The sequence below is a fragment of the Cebidichthys violaceus genome, unplaced genomic scaffold, assembly GCF_023349555.1.
Source record: "Cebidichthys violaceus isolate CVI_PGR_0920_01 unplaced genomic scaffold, fCebVio1.0.p SCAF_631, whole genome shotgun sequence".
Taxonomy (NCBI): Eukaryota; Metazoa; Chordata; class Actinopteri; order Perciformes; family Stichaeidae; genus Cebidichthys; species Cebidichthys violaceus.
In genome coordinates, this window is record NW_027176852.1 from 1 (window position 1) to 19969 (window position 19969).

Here is a 19969-nt window from a genome sequence, read left to right on the forward strand (position 1 = left end):
ACCTGTCTGTGGTATAAACCTGTCTGTGGTATAAACCTGTCTTTGATATGAACCTGTCTGTGGTATAAACCTGTCTGTGGTATGAACCTGTCTGTGATATGAACCTGTCTGTGGTATAAACCTGTCTTTGATATGAACCTGTCTGTGGTATGAACCTGTCTGTGGTATAAACCTGTCTGTGGTACAAACCTGTCTGTGATATGAACCTGTCTGTGGTATAAACCTGTCTTTGATATGAACCTGTCTGTGGTATGGACCTGTCTGTGGTATGAACCTGTCTGTGGTATGAACCTGTCGTGGTATAAACCTGTCTGTGGTATGAACCTGTCTGTGGTATGGACCTGTCTGTGGTATAAACCTGTCTGTGGTATGAACCTGTCATGGTATAAACCTGTCTGTGGTATGAACCTGTCGTGGTATAAACCTGTCTGTGGTATGGACCTGTCTGTGGTATAAACCTGTCTGTGGTATGGACCTGTCTGTGGTATAAACCTGTCTGTGGTATAAACCTGTCTGTGGTATGGACCTGTCTGTGGTATAAACCTGTCTGTGGTATAAACCTGTCTGTGGTATGAACCTGTCTGTGGTGTACCAGACCAGGTGTGAGACAGCTCACCTTCTGCTTGAGGAAGATGTCGTCCAGCGGAGCGACCTCACAGTCTTTGTGAGCTCCGAACACTTTACACAGAGAACAGGTGGGAGCGCTGCAGGTGACACAGTAGATGTTGATCTTCTCCTCTTCATGTGTCTCACACATCGGCTGCTCCAGTTTCTCCTCTGGGACCGGTCTACTGCTCAGAGAGACAGACAGGGAGAGAATAATACTTCATATGGATAATTTAAATACATTCATAATTCATATTTGCAGTCATAGTTATGTGTATATTCATAAATTAAATTATACATGAGTATTATATTTGTTTTGAATACAATAAAACAATATATCTCATATGATTAAAGTAATAAATATATATAGACGATAGATAATATTTAATATTTAATCTTTAATGTCTTAGCTCTTTAAGAAACTTCAGCTGTCCTGAACATGTTTATCAACTCATCCAAAGAATAGAGATTACTTAAAATCAGCAGATTTCCTCATAGTTTATAAAAGTTCAGTTAATCACAGTGACTTACTGCTGTCAGTGGAAACATGTTGTTGTTGTTGTGACTCAGCAGAAAAGGAGCTGAACAGTTTCATCACACTCTGTTAAACGGTGATGTCACCTTATCCATCTGTGTGATGTCATTGGAACTGGAAATCATCTAAATATATAAACTTACCAAAATAAAAGCCAAGAATTTAAAAAAAGTGTATTACCTGGTGTGTACAGGTGTGTGTTACCTGATGTGTACAGGTGTGTGTTACCTGATGTGTACAGGTGTGTATTACCTGATGTGTACAGGTGGGTGTTACCTGATGTGTACAGGTGGGTGTTACCTGATGTGTACAGGTGTGTATTACCTGATGTGTACAGGTGTGTGTTACCTGATGTGTACAGGTGTGTGTTACCTGATGTGTACAGGTGTGTATTACCTGGTGTGTACAGGTGTGTGTTACCTGATGTGTACAGGTGTGTGTTACCTGATGTGTACAGGTGTGTATTACCTGATGTGTACAGGTGTGTGTTACCTGATGTGTACAGGTGTGTGTTACCTGATGTGTACAGGTGTGTGTTACCTGATGTGTACAGGTGTGTGTTACCTGATGTGTACAGGTGTGTGTTACCTGATGTGTACAGGTGTGTATTACCTGATGTGTACAGGTGGGTGTTACCTGATGTGTACAGGTGGGTGTTACCTGATGTGTACAGGTGTGTATTACCTGATGTGTACAGGTGTGTGTTACCTGATGTGTACAGGTGTGTATTACCTGGTGTGTACAGGTGTGTGTTACCTGATGTGTACAGGTGTGTGTTACCTGATGTGTACAGGTGTGTGTTACCTGATGTGTACAGGTGTGTATTACCTGATGTGTACAGGTGTGTGTTACCTGATGTGTACAGGTGTGTGTTACCTGATGTGTACAGGTGGGTGTTACCTGGTGCTTCCCTGTTTGTACATGTCGATGATGTTCTCCACCAGCAGGTTCCTCTGCAGTCCGTAGACTCCGTGTCGATCCAGAACCACCTCATGTCGGCAGGACGGGCAACGGAAGCGTCCGCCGGACGTCACTGTGGAGCCGCTCCTCGTCGACAGGTAGGGATTGGACGCCTGCAGGTGGGCGGGAGTCACACAGGTAGACGGTTAATAACAGGAACACTGACAGAAAAATAACGTTAGCCTGCTGAGACGTCCTCTAGGAAGCTGTGTGTGAGTGTGAGTGAGTGTGTGTCTGTGTGTGTGTATGTGAGTGTGTGTGTATGTGTGTGTGTATGTGTGTGTGTCTGCGTGTGTGAGTGTGTGTCTGCGTGTGTGAGTGTGTGTTGTGTGTATGTTGTGTGTGTGTGTGTGTGTGTGTGTATGTGTGTGTGAGTGTGTGAGTGTGTGTCTGTGAGTGTGTGTGTCACCTGGAACACGTCGTTGGCACACTTGCGACAGAGGTTGTGCTGACAGGGCAGAATGACCACCGGCTTGGTGAACATCTCCAGACAGATCGGACAGACGAGCTGCTTCTCCAGACTCTCCATGATGAAGAGGAGGAGGAGGAAGAGGAGGAAGAAGAGGAGCCACCCGGACAGAAAATAAAAAGTAGGTAAAGTCCAAGAGAGAGAAGTAAAGCAGCAGAGAGGCCTGTTGGAGGCTTCAGGCTGCAGGGTGAGAGCTCAGTCTGTTTATAGACGGACAGACGTCAGGTGTTGCCATGCCGACATGCCCTTATATGTCAAGGGTCACGAGGAGGCATGACAGAGAGAGGGGGGGGGTATTAAAGGGACAGTACACAGTTATGAATTATGAAGGAGAATCCTCCTGAGTTCATGAGAACAGATCCAGGACATGTCTGGTCACAGACATGTGTGATCACAGACATGTTTGATGCCTGTGGGAGACTCAAATGCAGAAAGGTCCTTTTGTGTGACCCGTGTCTCCACCGCTGTGTAGCGTAGCGTAGCGTAGCGTAACGTACCGTAACGTAACGTAACGGAACTGTGTTTCACAGTGCTCACTTTAAATCTGAACTGCTCAGTGATCCGTTTGCAGTTGACGTGGAAAGAGCTCCTGTGCACCTCCAGATGGAGCTGATAGACCTCCAGCGTGATGACTCACTCAAGACAGAGTGTGACTCTGTGGGCGCTGAACAGTCTCCAAGCTTCATCCCCGAAGCGAAGCCTCAACTCTACAGGCCTCCGTGCTGCTCAAAGCACAGACCTGTGTGAGCAGCTGTTCTCTGTGATGAAGAGGAACAGAACCTAACCCCAGAGACGATGACCTCATCAGCAACCGGATAAGAGGAAGATGAAGATGATGGTGATGATGATCTGAGTGGAACCCTTTATATCAATAGATGATTTATTGATCATTAAGAAGACAAACTTCTGGTCACAGGTTCAGATTTGAGGCCAATATTTCAATGCAGCGTGTCATCAACATGACGTCATCACAGGAAACACACTTCCAAACCAAAACATTATTTACATCACGATTATATAGTTTAATCAACATTAAATATGGAATTAGAGACAGAAGCTCCGCCTCCTCTCTTGTCATCATCACTCAAATCAACCAAACAACTAAACCACCAATCACAGCCTGAGTTTAGTTCAACACTTGATGCACTGCAACTCAGATTGAAAGAGACGTAACAAAACGGATACAAAAGGATCAACGTATGATGCCAGAACCCCCCCATGATGATGCGTTTCCTGTCTCATGTGTAGGTGTCTCTTATCTATGCCCCCCCCATGATGATGCGTTTCCTGTCTCATGTGTAGGTGTCTCTTATCTATGCCCCCCCCCATGATGATGCGTTTCCTGTCTCATGTGTAGGTGTCTCTTATCTATGCCCCCCCCCATGATGATGCGTTTCCTGTCTCATGTGTAGGTGTCTCTTATCTATGCCCCCCCCCCATGATGATGCGTTTCCTGTCTCATGTGTAGGTGTCTCTTATCTATGCCCCCCCCCATGATGATGCGTTTCCTGTCTCATGTGTAGGTGTCTCTTATCTATGCCCCCCCCCATGATGATGCGTTTCCTGTCTCATGTGTAGGTGTCTCTTATCTATGCCCCCCCCCATGATGATGCGTTTCCTGTCTCATGTGTAGGTGTCTCTTATCTATGCCCCCCCCCATGATGATGCGTTTCCTGTCTCATGTGTAAGTGTCTCTTATCTATGCCCCCCTCCCATGATGATGCGTTTCCTGTCTCATGTGTAGGTGTCTCTTATCTATGCCCCCCTCCCATGATGATGCGTTTCCTGTCTCATGTGTAAGTGTCTCTTATCTATGCCCCCCTCCCATGATGATGCGTTTCCTGTCTCATGTGTAGGTGTCTCCATATCTTCGATGTCCGTCAGTGATCAGTTGAGTTTTCTCTCCGGCGTTCGTCGGCTGCTGAACGATCGGAGCTTCAACGTCTGCAAATAAAAAACAAAAAGATAATTTATTGTGATTAAAAAGCCTCAACAGCGAGAAGGTGTTCTTCTTCTATCAGTATAAACTGATTGTTTTCATGCTAATCTGTGATCGGACAAAACACTTGAAAGGAGGTCGGACCAATCAGCATCCAGAATGCAGTGATGACATCATTGGTCCAGTGATGATTTCTATTCTGTACGACTGTTTGTACATAAAGACAGTAAAGAGATACAATGTTTACAATATATATGTATACAAACATTATATATACACAATGTTTACAATATATATGTTTACAAACATTATATATATAATGTTTACAATATATGTATACAAACATGTATATATACACAATGTTTACAATATATATGTATACAAACATATATATATATACAATGTTTACAATATATATGTATACAAACACACACACATATATATATACAATGTTTACAATATATATGTATACAAACATGTATATATACACAATGTTTACAATATATATGTATACAAACACACATATATATATACACAATGTTTACAATATATATGTATACAAACATATATATGTTTACAATATATATGTATACAAACAGATGTATATATACACAATGTTAACAATATATATGTATACAAACATATATATATATATACAATGTTTACAATATATATGTATACAAACATTATATATACACAATGTTTACAATATATATGTATACAAACATGTATGTATATACAGTTTACAACATATATGTATACAAACATATATATACAATGTTTACAATATATATATACAAACATGTATGTATATATATATATACATACAATGTTTACAATATATATGTATACAAACATATATATATATATACAATGTTTACAATATATATATACAAACATATATAGATATATATACACACAATGTTTACAATATATATGTATACAAACATATATATATCTAAATATATATATACACAATGTTTACAATATATATATATGTGTATATGTTCATATACACATATATATACATATAACCGATCATCTGATTGATGACGCTCAGCTTAAAGAGACAAAGAACACAGGCTGTGTGACCTTCAAAATAAAAGCTCATAACTTCCTGTCTCACCGTTGTCAGGGTTGTTGCGTAGCTCCTCCTCCAGGTCGTCAGGGGAGACATAGTCAGGCCCCGCCCCCTCACCTGTGGGCGTCGGCTTCAGTTTCCCACAGCAACAGTTACAGCAGCAGCAGAGACAGCAGCAGCAGTAAAACCCGGTCAGGACTCCACAGACCAGGAACAGGCCCTGAGGGCACAAGGGGACACGTCAGGATCCACTACAAGACCAGGAACAGGCCCTGAGGGGACAAGGGGACACGTCAGGATCCACTACAAGACCTGAGACCAGGACCAGACCCTCACCTTGGCCCACCAGGTGGACAGCATGAAGTAGGTGTTGACGTTGTCTTCTCCGAACTGCTGGGCCACGTAGAGCCCCAGAGACCCGTAGGAGTCATAGATGTTCCTCTTGGTGAGGTCGGACAGGACGGCGTGGGCGCTGTTCAGCTCCTTGAACTTCTCCGCCGCCTCCGGGTTCTCCGGGTTCTTGTCAGGGTGGAACCGCAACGCCAGCTTCCTGCCGCCACACACACACGCCCTCACGTTAACACACACACACACCTGTGATCAATGAGGGATCAGCTGAGTGATCACCTGAGGCTTACCTGTAGGACTTCCTGATGTCTTCATGGCTGCAGCCTTTCTCCAGACTCAGGACCTGATACAGAGACTCTCCAGAGGTGGACAAGGTTCTCTGCCTCCCGTCAGACATCCTGAGAGCATCACCTGTAACAGGTGGACGGACGTCAGTCAGGACACAACCAACATACAGAAGCTTTTCGATCGATGACAATCTTTCCATCTCATGGAACATGAACACAGTTTATTATTATAAACACTGTAGAAGTATGAATTCATCATGGCGCTACTTTTTATTCAATCAGGAGCAAAAGTCGATAACTAAATAAATTATTATTATGTCACTAAATATATTAGTGCTGGGCAACTTAACGCGTTATTATCAGCGTGTGGAGGAGTCTTCATCACTACGTTGATGCAGCGTGTGGAGGAGTCTTCATCACTACGTTGATGCAACGTGTGGAGTCTTCATCACTACGTTGATGCAGCGTGTGGAGGAGTCTTCATCACTACGTTGATGCAGCGTGTGGAGGAGTCTTCATCACTACGCTGATGCAGCGTGTGGAGAAGTCTTCATCACTACGTTGGTGCAGCGTGTAGAGGAGTCTTCATCACTACGTTGATGCAGCGGTGGAGGAGTCTTCATCACTAGGTTGATGCAGCGTGTGGAGGAGTAGAGATAAACTAAAGATGAGCTAACAGACGCCACAGAAAAGTGGAGAGCTACAAACTGCAGGACGACTAGTGTTGAGAAGACGTGGGTCTGAGGAACGTTCTCAGGATCATGAATGACGTCAAGTAGGAGCCTCCCTCCAGACGCACCGTCACCAGAAGAACACATGAGTCGTACGAAGAGGAGAGGACTACAAAAGAGACAGAGTCACAACGCGCACCAGCCGTCTCTCACCGGAGACTACCGGACATCTCCGGGTAACCGTCGTCACCTCTGAGTTACGGTGCATTATGTTGATGAACAGTGGGAGCTGCGTTCACATGGTCTGACTGTCATGAAGACAGAAGACACACATTTTGATGAAACGTGTGGAACATTGTATTCATGTCGCACAGCAGTGGAACGTTTAAATAAAGTCACACACTGAGCACAGATAGTAGAAATATAACTGATACTGTGTGAAGAATACTGCTGTTAAAAAGAACCTGATCTGTTTAAAGTGATTCAAACCAAATGTTATTGTACTTTTGTTCATATAGCAGTACTTTAAAATACAAGTGAGTAATACACTACTTTTAAATTCATTATTGAACTTTACGCATAACAATGAGATTAATCAACATTAAAAATGTTAAACGTTGACCAGCACTAATATAAATATATATATATATATATATATATATATGTATATATGTATATATATATGTATATATATATATATATATATATATATATACATATATACATATATATACACACACACAGGTGGGAAACGTATTCTTCTCACCTGTGAAGGAAACACAGTTACAGAGTTGAAGTTGGTACCTGCCTGTTGGAGCCTGTTGGAGCGTCCTGACAATGCCTCTACCTGAAGCCTACCTGTTCAGTTGTTTGCGGTCTGACTGTGGACCGTAGAGGATCTCTGACGGCCTCCATCAAACATTCAGCAGTCGCCCATCTCAGGTGACCACGAGCCGCCACGCCTGCTCATGTTTCACCGAGACGCTCCGACGGACGCATTGTGACAGGGAGGGGAGGTCTCCATGACAACCAGGTGAGTCAGACAGGTAGACAGGTAGACAGACAGACAGATACTGTACTGTCATTAGTACGAAGAACAGTATTAGCAGTAATTATATTAATACTACAGTTAACCCTGTTGTTAGTAATAATGATATATTAAATAATATGAATTAATATTTATGGAAGTAAATTGTTGGTCAATAAAGAAGTAAATCAGATAAATGTTGTTTATTTTGCAGATAAACGAGGTGGTGGAGACACAACACAACACACAACTAAAAGAGACAAACACAACACACAACTAAAAGAGACAAACACAACACACAGCTAAAAGAGACAAACACAACACACAGCTAAAGGAGACAAACACAACACACAGCTAAAAGAGACAAACACAACACACAGCTAAAGGAGACAAACACAACACACAACTAAAAGAGACAAACACAACACACAGCTAAAAGAGACAAACACAACACACAGCTAAAGGAGACAAACACAACACACAGCTAAAAGAGACAAACACAACACACAGCTAAAGGAGACAAACACAACACACAACTAAAAGAGACAAACACAACACACAACTAAAAGAGACAAACACAACACACAGCTAAAAGAGACAAACACAACACACAGCTAAAGGAGACAAACACAACACACAACTAAAAGAGACAAACACAACTCAGAACTAAAAGAGACAAACACAACTCACAGCTAAAAGAGACAAACACAACACACAACTAAAAGAGACAAACACAACTCAGAACTAAAAGAGACAAACACAACTCACAGCTAAAAGAGACAAACACAACACACAGCTAAAAGAGACAAACACAACACACAACTAAAAGAGACAAACACAACACACAGCTAAAAGAGACAAACACAACACACAACTAAAAGAGACAAACACGACACACAGCTAAAAGAGACAAACACAACACACAGCTAAAAGTGACAAACACAACACACAACTAAAAGAGACAAACACAACACAGCTAAAAGAGACAAACACAACTCAGAGCTAAAAGAGACAAACACAACACAACTAAAAGAGACAAACACAACTCAGAACTAAAAGAGACAAACACAACTCAGAGCTAAAAGAGACAAACACAACAGAGCTAAAAGAGACAAACACAACACACAACTAAAAGAGACAAACACAACTCAGAACTAAAAGAGACAAACACAACTCAGAGCTAAAAGAGACAAACACAACTCAGAGCTAAAAGAGACAAACACAACTCAGAACTAAAAGAGACAAACACAACAGAGCTACAAGAGACAAACACAACACACAGCTAAAAGAGACAAACACAACACACAACTAAAAGAGACAAACACAACACACAACTAAAAGAGACAAGCACAACACACAACTAAAAGAGACACAACACAACACACAACTAAAAGAGACAAACACAACACACAACTAAAAGAGACAAGCACAACACACAACTAAAAGAGACAAACACAACACACAACTAAAAGAGACACAACACAACACACAGCTAAAAGAGACACAACACACAGCTAAAGGAGACAAACACAACACAGACTCGAAAAACGTCCTCATGTTGACATTTAACTGATGGAGAAATAAGACACTGTTTGCTAATATGTTAGCATCAGATACTTTAGTTAGCATCAGCTACTTTAGTTAGCATCGGCTACTTTATTAGCTGACAACATGTCATATGTTTTGTTTAAAGCTTATTGTTTAAGTCAACAAACAAATAAAAGAATAATGCAGCTTTGACCAGATTATAAATGTAGACAACCAACAATAGAACCCTGAGGAACCCCGTCAGTCATTATTATAAATGTAGAGGACCAAAAATAGAACCCTGAGAAACCCCGTCAGTGAATATTGTAAATGTAGAGGACCAACAATAGAACCCTGAGGAACCCCGTCAGTGATTATTGGCACTGATCATGAAAAGGATGATGATGTTGTTCTGTGACTGCTGGATGTGGAAGCCGAATGCTTAGATATCAATATATCAGGTCGTCGGTTTAACTTCCTGCTCCACCTAGTGGTCATAAGATATGTGACATGCTGTGACATCCAACCAAACTCACTTCCACAGACAGACAAAGAGTCAGTCAGACAGACAGACAGACAGACAGACAGACAGACAGGCAGACAGACAGAGAGACAGACAGAGAGACAGACAGACAGACAGACAGAGAGACAGACAGAAAGACAGACAGACAGGCAGACAGACAGACAGAATGAGAGACAGACAGACAGGCAGGCAGACAGACAGACAGAATGAGAGACGGACAATTCAAAAGTCAACCTGAGGATGTTGCAGTGCATAATGGTAGGAGCTGAATGATCACACCATGAAAAACTGACACAAAATAAATATGAAAACATGTCAGTCGTGAGGATAAAATGTTAATTTAATGATAAACAGAGAAACCTCAGGAACCCAAAGAACCAACACAGAAGAGACACCTTTAGTTAGATCTTTAAAACATAAAGAGAGTCACCAGAAGACACCCCACCCCCCCACCCCCCCCACAGACAATACAAAGGGTTCAGAAGCGTGCTACAGGATACAGGTCACATATGCTAATGAGGGAGGCGAATCGACCAATCAGGAGGCTGCTGACCGGGTCACACAGGCATCTGCAGCTGTGAGTACTCGTCCTGCCCCTCCTTCTCCTCCAGGTGAGGCTCTGCATCATCGGCGTCCAGCTGCAAGACCAGAGTCGTGTTAGCATTGAGCCGTGTTAGCATGGAGCCGTGTTAGCATTGACCCCTGTTAGCATTGAGCCGTGTTAGCATTGACGACTATTAGCATTGAGCCATGTATCATTGAGCCGTGTTAGCAGTTGTAATGACCAGGTGTGACTCACACTCTGCAACTCTCTGCGGGTGAAGAGGCGGGGCAGCAGCAGCATCCTCACCGGGATGGTGAGCAACAGCATGAAGGGGAATGCCAGCGCCGCCGCTGTTGCCATGACAACCCACAGGAGAGAGAGACAGGTCAGCTCGACGACAGTGAACAGGTGCATCCTCAACGTCCGCACCTGTGAGAGAGCAGAGAGACAGGTGGGACACAGACAGACAGCTGACGGTCAATCTGTGTATTTACATGTGATGTGCCTTTTTATAGAAACTTGTTTGCACAACTGACTTGGACTTGATGTTCCCGTCAAGACCAACAAGTCCCAAGTTAAGTCTCAAGCCAAGTCAAGTCCAAGTCAAGTCCAACAAGTTCCAAGTCAGGTCTACGTCAGGACCAACAAGTCCCAAGTCAAGACCAACACGATCCAAGTTAAGTCTCAAGCCAAGTTCAAGTTAACTCTCAAGCCAAGTCAAGTCCAACAAGTTCCAAGTCAGGTCTACGTCAGGACCAACAAGTCCCAAGTCAAGACCAACAATATCCAAGTCAAGTCTCAAGCCAAGTCCAAAGCCAAGTTCAAAGTCAACACCAACACATAAAGTGAAGTTTGAGTCCAACATGTCCCAGTCAAGAGAGGTAAGTCCAGGTTCAAGTTTCATGTCAAGGTAAGTCCCAGGGTTGAGACCAAAAGCAACAAGTCCCAAACAAGTTTAAGTCAAAGCCAACCAATCAAATGGTAAACAGGTCGTTAATCGTCTGCCTGCTGGTCTGCATTGCCAAACACTCCTGTCCCTGTGACTCAAGTCTGACTTTGGTCCAGAACCTCCGTCCTCAGTCAGGGGGGCGGGGCTAACCTTGCGGACGTAGTTGTGGTCGGGGTGGTACTTCGGGGGCATCAGCAGCATGATGAGTCGCTCGGTGAGCTGGATCCCATTCAGCGACATCACACCCATGTAGAGGAAGATCCCAAACAGAACTGCCAGAGGGATCTGACGCAGAACCTCCCCGATCACGATGGACAGACCTGAGGAAGGGGGTGGAATCCAGATCAGAAGAAGGGAGTAAAAGTAACAGTAACGTTTGTAGAAGTACACTTCTTACCCACTAAAACAGCCACCAGGAAGCCCGTCACTCGCTGCTCCTTGACCTCCTGGATTCGGGGCTTGTCTCCGGGGGCGACGGCTTTGCTCATGACGGTGAGGGCGTTGGTGTGGGTGACAGAGCGCACCGTGGCCGCAGATAACCACGGCAAGCCGAAGAGCGCCGAGACCCCGCCCACCACCACGATGATGAGGAGATCCAGGTGGAAACCAGTTCCCTTTACCAGCATCCGCTCCTTCTTACTCACAATCAGCCTTGACGGACGGGACACAGGAGAAATGATTTTAATAGTTCTAAAATAAAAAAAAGTAAACACAAAAGGCAAGAAGAAAAGGTTGTACGCTGTGATCTGGGACTCCATGAAGATGAGGATGAAGACCAGGATGGCCGGCAGGATGCTGGCAGCCATCATCCAAACAGGAAACTGCCCGTCCGACCCCAGAGGAGAGATCAACCAACCGCGCTTCTCCGGACTGGACACTGAGAATCCACTGGGCACGTTCAGTTTCTGTCAGCCAATAGGAAGAGAGGGGAGGAGTTTAAATGTCGGTCCCAAGTGGGTTGTGTGTCCACACAGGACTCACTTGATCGGGTCTCACCTGGGTGTAGGTGTCCTCCGCGCTGTAGTCCACCAGCACCATGATGAGGATAGCAATGGGGACACCAAAGTCTCCAATGATCCGACGGAGCTGAAAAACACAGAACACTTATTATTGATCAGTGGTGTGATTGGAAACTGAAGACTTCAGTGAGGAAAACACCTCCAAAGGTAAGAAACAACATGTCTACTCCAGGTACATTGAAAACTAGGACCCAGTGATCCAGAGTCCCCGGATCTAAGATTCTGTTGTGCTCTTGTGTGGTAAATGTACCTGCACCTTTATCTGTACATACCTGTATATGTATGTACCTGTATCTGTATCTGTACATACCTGTATAATGTATACATATGTACCTATGTATACGTGTCGGAACCACGCATGCTGACTACGGGGGTTCCGCAAGGGTCAGTCCTGGGCCCCCTTCTCTTCTCGCTCTACACAACATCTCTGGGTTCTGTTATTCGCTCGCATGACTTCTCCTACCATTGTTATGCCGATGACACCCAGCTGGTCTTGTCATTTCCCCCCGGTGACACCCAAGTGGAGACGCGCATCGCTGCGTGTTTGGCTGACATCTCGAAGTGGATGACGACAAACCACCTCAAGCTCAACCTAGACAAAACTGAGCTACTGTTCCTCCCGGGGAAGGGTTGCCCGCACCGGGACCTGTCCATCACCATTGATGATACCATGGTGACGCCGACTCGGACTGCGAGGAACCTGGGTGTGACCCTGGATGACCAACTGTCATTCTCGGCAAACATTTCATCCGTTACACGCTCCTGCAGATTCCTGCTCTACAACATCAGGAGGATTCGTCCCTTCCTGACTGACGAGACGGAGCAGGTTCTCATCCAGGCTCTTGTCATCTCCCGCCTGGACTACTGCAACTCTATACTCGCCGGAGCCCCGGCATCGGCCATCAGACCTCTGGAGCTTGTCCAGAAAGCCGCAGCTCGCCTGGTGTTCAATCGCCCCAAGTTCTCCCACACAACTTCCTTTCTCCGTTCTCTACACTGGCTACCTGTAAGAGCTCGCATCCAGTTTAAGACTCTGGTGCTAGCCTACAGGGCAGTGAAAGGAACAGCTCCTTCCTATCTCCAGGCCATGGTCAAGCCTTACACCCCCGCCCGACCACTTCGCTCTGCTGTCTCGGGGCGATCGGTCGCCCCATCGCTCAGAGGTCCTGGCGGGCGATCGACCCGGTCACGTCTGTTTTCTGTCCTGGCCCCACAGTGGTGGAATGAACTTCCCACTGACGTCAGGACAGCAGAGTCACTGCCCATCTTTCGGCGCAGGCTGAAAACCCACCTCTTCAGGAAGTGCTACCCTGAGCCTTCCACTTAGCAATTATTGTTTTCATACTAGCTTGTTGCACTTATTGTATTCGTATTACTTATAGCACTAACTGTTTTTCTTGTTTCTGTACTTTGGCTCTGAGTTATGCTCTGCTTCATGCTCTTAGATGCTTGTTTGGAAAAGGAAATGTACTTATGACTTCTGGTGACTAGTAGTTCTTTTGATTACCAATGTTGATGCACTTATTGTAAGTCGCTTTGGATAAAAGCGTCTGCTAAATGACTGTAATGTAATGTAATGTAAATGTAATGTACCTGTACCTTTATCTGTACATACTGTACCTGTGTACCTGTATACATATGTACCTGTATACATATGTACCTGTACCTTTATCTGTACATACCTGTGTACCTGTATATGTACCTGTACCTTTATCTGTACATACCTGTATGTACCTGTACCTTTATCTAGGTTGTGTACTCATACCTGTACCTGTACTTGTATTTACTGACCCTGCCGGGGAAGAAGGAGCTGTTCTTGAACTTGCGCAGGTAGAAGGCGATGAAATACGTTCCCACCATGAGAACAAATGACAGCAGAGCTGTGTTGGGTTCTCCAACAACCTTCCCAGAATTCCCGGCATCGGCAGTGTAGTTACACAGAGACGGAGATACTGTGTTGTTTCCATGGAAACAGTTTTGGAGAGGATGCTCTTGAAATATCTAGAAAAGACCAAAACAAAGGAGAAAAACCTCAATGTGGCATCTGTAAATTATCTAAACTCTTTCATCAGGCTGGTTGTGGACCTGTGGGACCTCTGACCTCACCTTGACCAGTTTGGCGAAGGTCTCGTAGATGAAGATGAGGGAGATGAGGAAGGAGAAGATCTCTTGAGTGAACCGGGAGACGAAGCGAACCAGGATGCTTCCCTCAAAGGCCACGGTGAGGAGGACGATGAGCACCAGCCAGAAACCGATCCAGACCCGACCTGTCAGATACTCGATCCCATTGTCTTTACAAAACTACACGTGCACACACCAGGTAGGTTTCAAGGAGCAGAACAGGTGAGCTAACAAGATACGTTGCCCTGCGGCAGCATTCTGGACCACTTTGTGGGTGATCCAGGGTGAAGGGGGAACCCTGAATATGCTGCTCAAGAGTCAGTGCCTTTTGATAGGGACATCTACTTTCATCAGAAAGCTACAACCCGTCTTTTGGTATTTAAGGCAGATATTTTTGTTAGGAGACACCTTTAAAACTACTTCAGACTACTACAAGACAAAAACTAATTCTCAAAACAAGGGATTTAGTGGTCAAACATTTAGCTTTTTACAGACCAATTCTGATACCCCAACTCAGGGAACCAATTTGATATGAGGGTTTGTCTTTTTCCCAAACTGAATATCTTTGTGAATCTCACTGCTCACTAGGTAACATGGCTCTATAACCTGAGTCTACAGGGTGGACATTCCCATCTAACACCAGAGTCCATCTTTCAACAGAAACAGTCATCATTTCCACTTCACCATTCTTAGGTCACCTGATATCAAGGAAGGCCAGAAGATGTGGTTGAAAACCTAGTATTTTTACATCAAGATGCTATTTTCAAGGTGACAGGTGAACCTAATCAAATACTTATATTCTAAATATGTATTATCTGTTTAAGGCCAAGCATATGCAAGGCAAACAAAAGAGGACCCAGGACAGAACCCTGGTGCACACCACAAGGTGTTTCACAGGAGTTTTAGATGAGGAGGCAGAGTTACCGTAGTTATGGAGATAAATGAGTTAAATTAAATGATAGCAGGGAAGACAGAATGTGGTTCTCTTACAACCAATCTCCCAATGAAAGGGGTTTTAGAAGCGTTCTTTGACGTTCGTCACACAGGATAGACGACCCCAGAGACACAAGAACTCTGTTTCTAGAGATAAACATTGCTGTTACATTTGTCAACAGGTAATATTTTGTTACAGGTGGGTTTCTGTCAGGTGAGCTCACCGTGTAGAAGGCCTCTTCAAACACCAGCAGCGGTCCAGAGAAGCCGATCACCAGCAGAGGCTGAGCGCCCAGCACACTGAACACAATGCCATGCATAGCCGTGGCAACAATCAGCTCCGACACACCAATCAGACCCTCTGTTTTCTCCCCTGAGGCACAAGAAAAGAGAACAAAGCTCTAAAAACCTTCAAGGGTCTTTGAGAGGCATCCTTTGTGCCAATCAACCTGCAGAGATTTGAGAACCAAATCTCAACAGGAAGTTCGGTATCCGTCAGTGTTTCTTGAAGTCCAGACTCACCCAGAAGTCCACCGAAGGTGATGGCGGGCGACAGTGCGGCAAAGTAGATGAAGATGACGGCGGCCATGCACTGAGGGTTCAGGGCATCTCGGATGTCGCTGAGGTACTGAGGGTAGCGCCGAGTCACATCTTTGATCAGACCTCCGAAAAGACGGCCCGATCTCCTCAAGGGCTCGTCGCCGGGTTTTAAGGGAACAAGAGAGTCTGGTAGATAAGAAGTGAGACTCTGTTACTGTCTGGTCATTGAGCTGCTACATCACAACATTACATAAGGATTGTTCATGATATCTCTAGACTTCATCTCAAACTGGAAAGGCCCTCTCAGAGTGCAGACCTCCGCTAAGGTCGTCTCCATAGTTCTTCCCATGGTTCTTCCCAGGCCCATGCTACATCCATCCACCGAGTTTCATGAAAAACTGGCCAGTAATTTTTCAGTAATCCTGCTGACAAACAAACCAAACCGGAAACACAACCTCCTTGGTGGAGGTTTAAAATATGAGAGAAACATTCACTTCTCTGCTGATGACACGTTGATTTACCTTGCAAACATTTCGGACTTCCACCGAGATTCAGCAAGATTATGCTTCAAACTGTTTGAGCCCTTAATCTATCTTGAATTAAAGCACTCAGTATTTTAGTTCTGAAGTCTGTTACATATTCTTTAGAGAGAATGGCATCAAAGCTCAAACCTGCTTGTGAAAAAAAAGACTCTGACTTAAGTTTCAAGACTTAAACTTCTGCCAGAAGAAGTTGGAATTCAGTTATTTAGGCCGATTCAGCAACCCGGAGGGGCTCAGAGACTCAAAAACCAACATTTGAAACAACGTAACGTTAAACTTCCAACTTGTCAAGATGCAAACAATCATTTTGGGACAAATTTAAGATGTTGAAATGCCCACATTTTCTTTTTGGTGGCATATCCTGGTGGCCAGAAGATGCTGTTCATGTAGTCATGATTTGGTACTTTTGCTGTAAGTCATCTACCGACTCTCTCCTCTCATCTCTTATCTAATAAAGGCTAAAATGCTCCAAACACACGTAATAACAACATTAACAGAAGAGATAACCGACCTTTGTCCGGCTGATCGACAGTCTGTTTCTCCTGCAGTTTGCCGCTCTGCTCCTCCTCCCTCTTTCGGAGCATTTCTCGTTGGAATCGTGCAACCGAGCGGAGCAGCTCGTCGCCGCCGACGTCGGAGGGAGGGAGGACGACGCTGCAGTCCAAGAACCGGTTGATGGCCGTCAGCAGGTCTTGGCGGTCATCGGCCTGGTACGCCGCCTCGTGGAAGAGCTAAAGGGAAGCGGACAGAGTAGCAGAATTCATTTTACCACATTAGTTCAAGACAGTAGACACAACATGGAGCCATCTGGTGGGACCCACCTTGTCTGACATGAGTGTGGATATGGAGCGTCCAATCTGGTGGTAGTCAATGTTGGCGGTAGGCGGGCCCAGCAGGAGGAAGAGGAACCGCACAGGAACAGGAACCTCCAGGACGGACTCCAGCAGGACCGCCTCCTGCAGCCGCACGAACGCCATGGACGGCTGGTCCAGGAAGCCCACGCTGCCTGCAGACACATCAGAGGGATGCAATAAACCCACTGACTCTCACGCTCTACAGATAGGACACAGGATTGAAGGTGATGATGTCGTATGTGATGATGTCGTATGTGATGCGTACCAACAAGGACGACGGTGGCCTCAGCTCTCTCTGGGATCTTCTCCATCAGCTTCACTTCATGTTTGGATCTGGAGAGACTGATGGGCAGGGCTTCCTTCTGAACACACACATACACACTCATAAATATATATATATATAGAATATATATATAGACCTATTTTCTGCTAGTAAACACAATGACGTATTTTTGTGGCCGGAGCTTAGATCGAGACAGAATAATTCTCTGAACACGTAAGTTAATGCTGTCTAACAAGTTTTGTTGGGTTGTTTTTTTTCTAGTTACCTAGCTAGCTTGTCCATCACTAGAGCTGTCTAGTTAGCTGGCTAGCTTGTCCATCACTAGAGCTGGCTAGTTAGCTGGCTAGCTCGTCCATCACTAGAGCTGTCTAGTTAGCTAACTAGTCTTTGGGGCTCCCGCCTGCTCTCCTCCAGGCAAAGTCGTCTCCCAGCGGTGGGGTTTGAGGCAGAGGAACCGTAGACTCACCAACCTGCTGTTGGGCTCATTTTCTGTAACCAGTGGAACATCAGCATGAAAGCATGGTTAAAGTAGCAAGGAGGCTAGCTAACTAACCGGCTGCTAAATGAGTAAAATGTAACACCTCAATGCTTCAACCACACACTCACACACATACAGTATTTAAAGCCAAATAAAAGTAATGTGACTTAGAGCTATTTCATTCAGGCTGTCTCTTGGTCACATGACCCCTAAAACAGGAAACAGCAGTTATCACTTCTGCCTTGATTGGTTCATTTGACCTCCACTGAAGCTTTAGATTATTATCACACTTTGAGTCTGTCACAGGTTTCTTCTTACTTTGGATTTCTCTCCGTCAGCCTCTCTGTGATTCATCAGATTGATGGAGGGCTCTGATTGGCAGTTGTGTCTGTCCGTCAATGTGGCCATGTTGGCTGCAGAGATGTACTTGCTAAACAAGCTGTGATCTTTCTCATCACTGGGGTGACTGGTGAAGAAAAATAGAGAAATACATTTATGAAAGATATGGTCCTGTTGATGGATGAGTCAGTGGATGATGAATCATTAAGTGGATGAATCATTAGGTGGATGAATCATTAGCTGGATCAATGAGTCATTAGATGAATGAATCATTAGGTGGATGAATCATTAGGTGGATGAATTATTAGATGGATGAATCATTAGCTGGATCAATGAGTCATTAGATGAATGAATCATTAGATGGATGAATCATTAAGTGGATGAATCATTAAGTGGATCCATGAACCTGTGTCTGAGCAGCAGAGCTTGCAGGACGTTGGCTCGGTCTTCAGCTTTGATCTGATCTGAGATCACCATCTGCTCCACCACCTGCTGAGCGATGCCCGGCAGAGTCTTCTGTTTCAGATCCAGAAGCACCGCCCCTGAAAACACAACGCCGTGACAACACACACTGACATCACACACTGACATCACATAAATGACATAATCTCCTCCAGTCAGATGAAGAATGGGTTGATATATATGGGAACAAACAGTCATGAAATACTCCCTAAATTTTACGTTTAAACTGTGGTGCTGTGCCATGTTTTCTCCACCGGGGGGCGGCAGAGAGCCTCCTCTCACCGTGGGAGATGGTTTTTCGTAGCTCCAGCAGCGAGCGGAAGGACAGTGAGGCGACGTGAGGTCTCCCCCAGCGCTCCGTCTCCTCCTCCACCTCCTCCTCAAACTTGATCCATCGAGCCGTCTCTCTCCACTGAAGCTCCTGGTTCCTGTCAATCACCAGCTCGTTCAGCTCCACGAACACCTGGACACACGGGAAAAACTTGTCTATGTCACTTAGGAGGACATTAGACCAGAGAGTCCTCTAAACCTATAGAGACCAGAGAGTCCTCTAAACCTTTAGAGACCAGGGAGTCCTCTAAACCTATAGAGACCAGGGAGTCCTCTAAACCTATAGAGACCAGAGAGTCCTCTAAACCTTTGGAGACCAGGGAGTCCTCTAAACCTATAGAGACCAGAGAGTCCTCTAAACCTTTGGAGACCAGGGAGTCCTCTAAACCTATAGAGACCAGACAGTCCTCTAAACCTTTAGAGACCAGAGAGTCCTCTAAACCTTTAGAGACCAGGGAGTCCTCTAAAACTATAGAGACCAGGGAGTCCTCTAAACCTATAGAGACCAGAGAGTCCTCTCAACCTATAGAGACCAGAGAGTCCTCTCAACCTATAGAGACCAGAGAGCCCTCACACCTTTAGACCTTTAGAGACCAGAGAGT

At 44.8% G+C, this 19969-nt stretch overlaps 3 protein-coding genes across 3 annotated transcripts; all 3 read right to left on the bottom strand.

Annotated features, from left to right (window-relative positions):
* Positions 1-616: 616 nt before the first annotated feature.
* Positions 617-2782, bottom strand: LOC137890229 (tripartite motif-containing protein 55-like; the record flags this gene model as incomplete). Its single annotated transcript, XM_068734386.1, has 3 exons — positions 2511-2782; positions 2042-2214; positions 617-791 (listed from the first exon to the last, which is right to left on the bottom strand). Coding segments are annotated over exons 1-3 (468 nt in total), but the record flags the coding sequence as incomplete, so codon positions are not given.
* A 1594-nt stretch (positions 2783-4376) lies between these two features.
* Positions 4377-6335, bottom strand: LOC137890228 (dnaJ homolog subfamily C member 5-like). Its single transcript, XM_068734385.1, has 4 exons — positions 6229-6335; positions 5927-6140; positions 5636-5810; positions 4377-4514 (listed from the first exon to the last, which is right to left on the bottom strand). The coding sequence occupies exons 1-4, from the start codon at positions 6333-6335 to the stop codon at positions 4417-4419; spliced, it is 594 nt and encodes a 197-aa protein (XP_068590486.1). The 3' UTR covers positions 4377-4416.
* A 4143-nt stretch (positions 6336-10478) lies between these two features.
* Positions 10479-19384, bottom strand: LOC137890227 (anion exchange protein 2-like). Its single transcript, XM_068734384.1, has 16 exons — positions 19320-19384; positions 18982-19117; positions 18555-18702; positions 17741-17837; positions 17443-17627; positions 17133-17352; positions 16062-16265; positions 15764-15912; positions 14592-14786; positions 14277-14486; positions 12463-12552; positions 12205-12371; positions 11864-12117; positions 11617-11786; positions 10773-10946; positions 10479-10611 (listed from the first exon to the last, which is right to left on the bottom strand). Exons 2-16 carry the CDS (start codon positions 19050-19052, stop codon positions 10531-10533), a joined length of 2415 nt encoding a protein of 804 aa, XP_068590485.1. The 5' UTR covers positions 19053-19117; positions 19320-19384; the 3' UTR covers positions 10479-10530.
* Between the last annotated feature and the right edge of the window lie 585 nt (positions 19385-19969).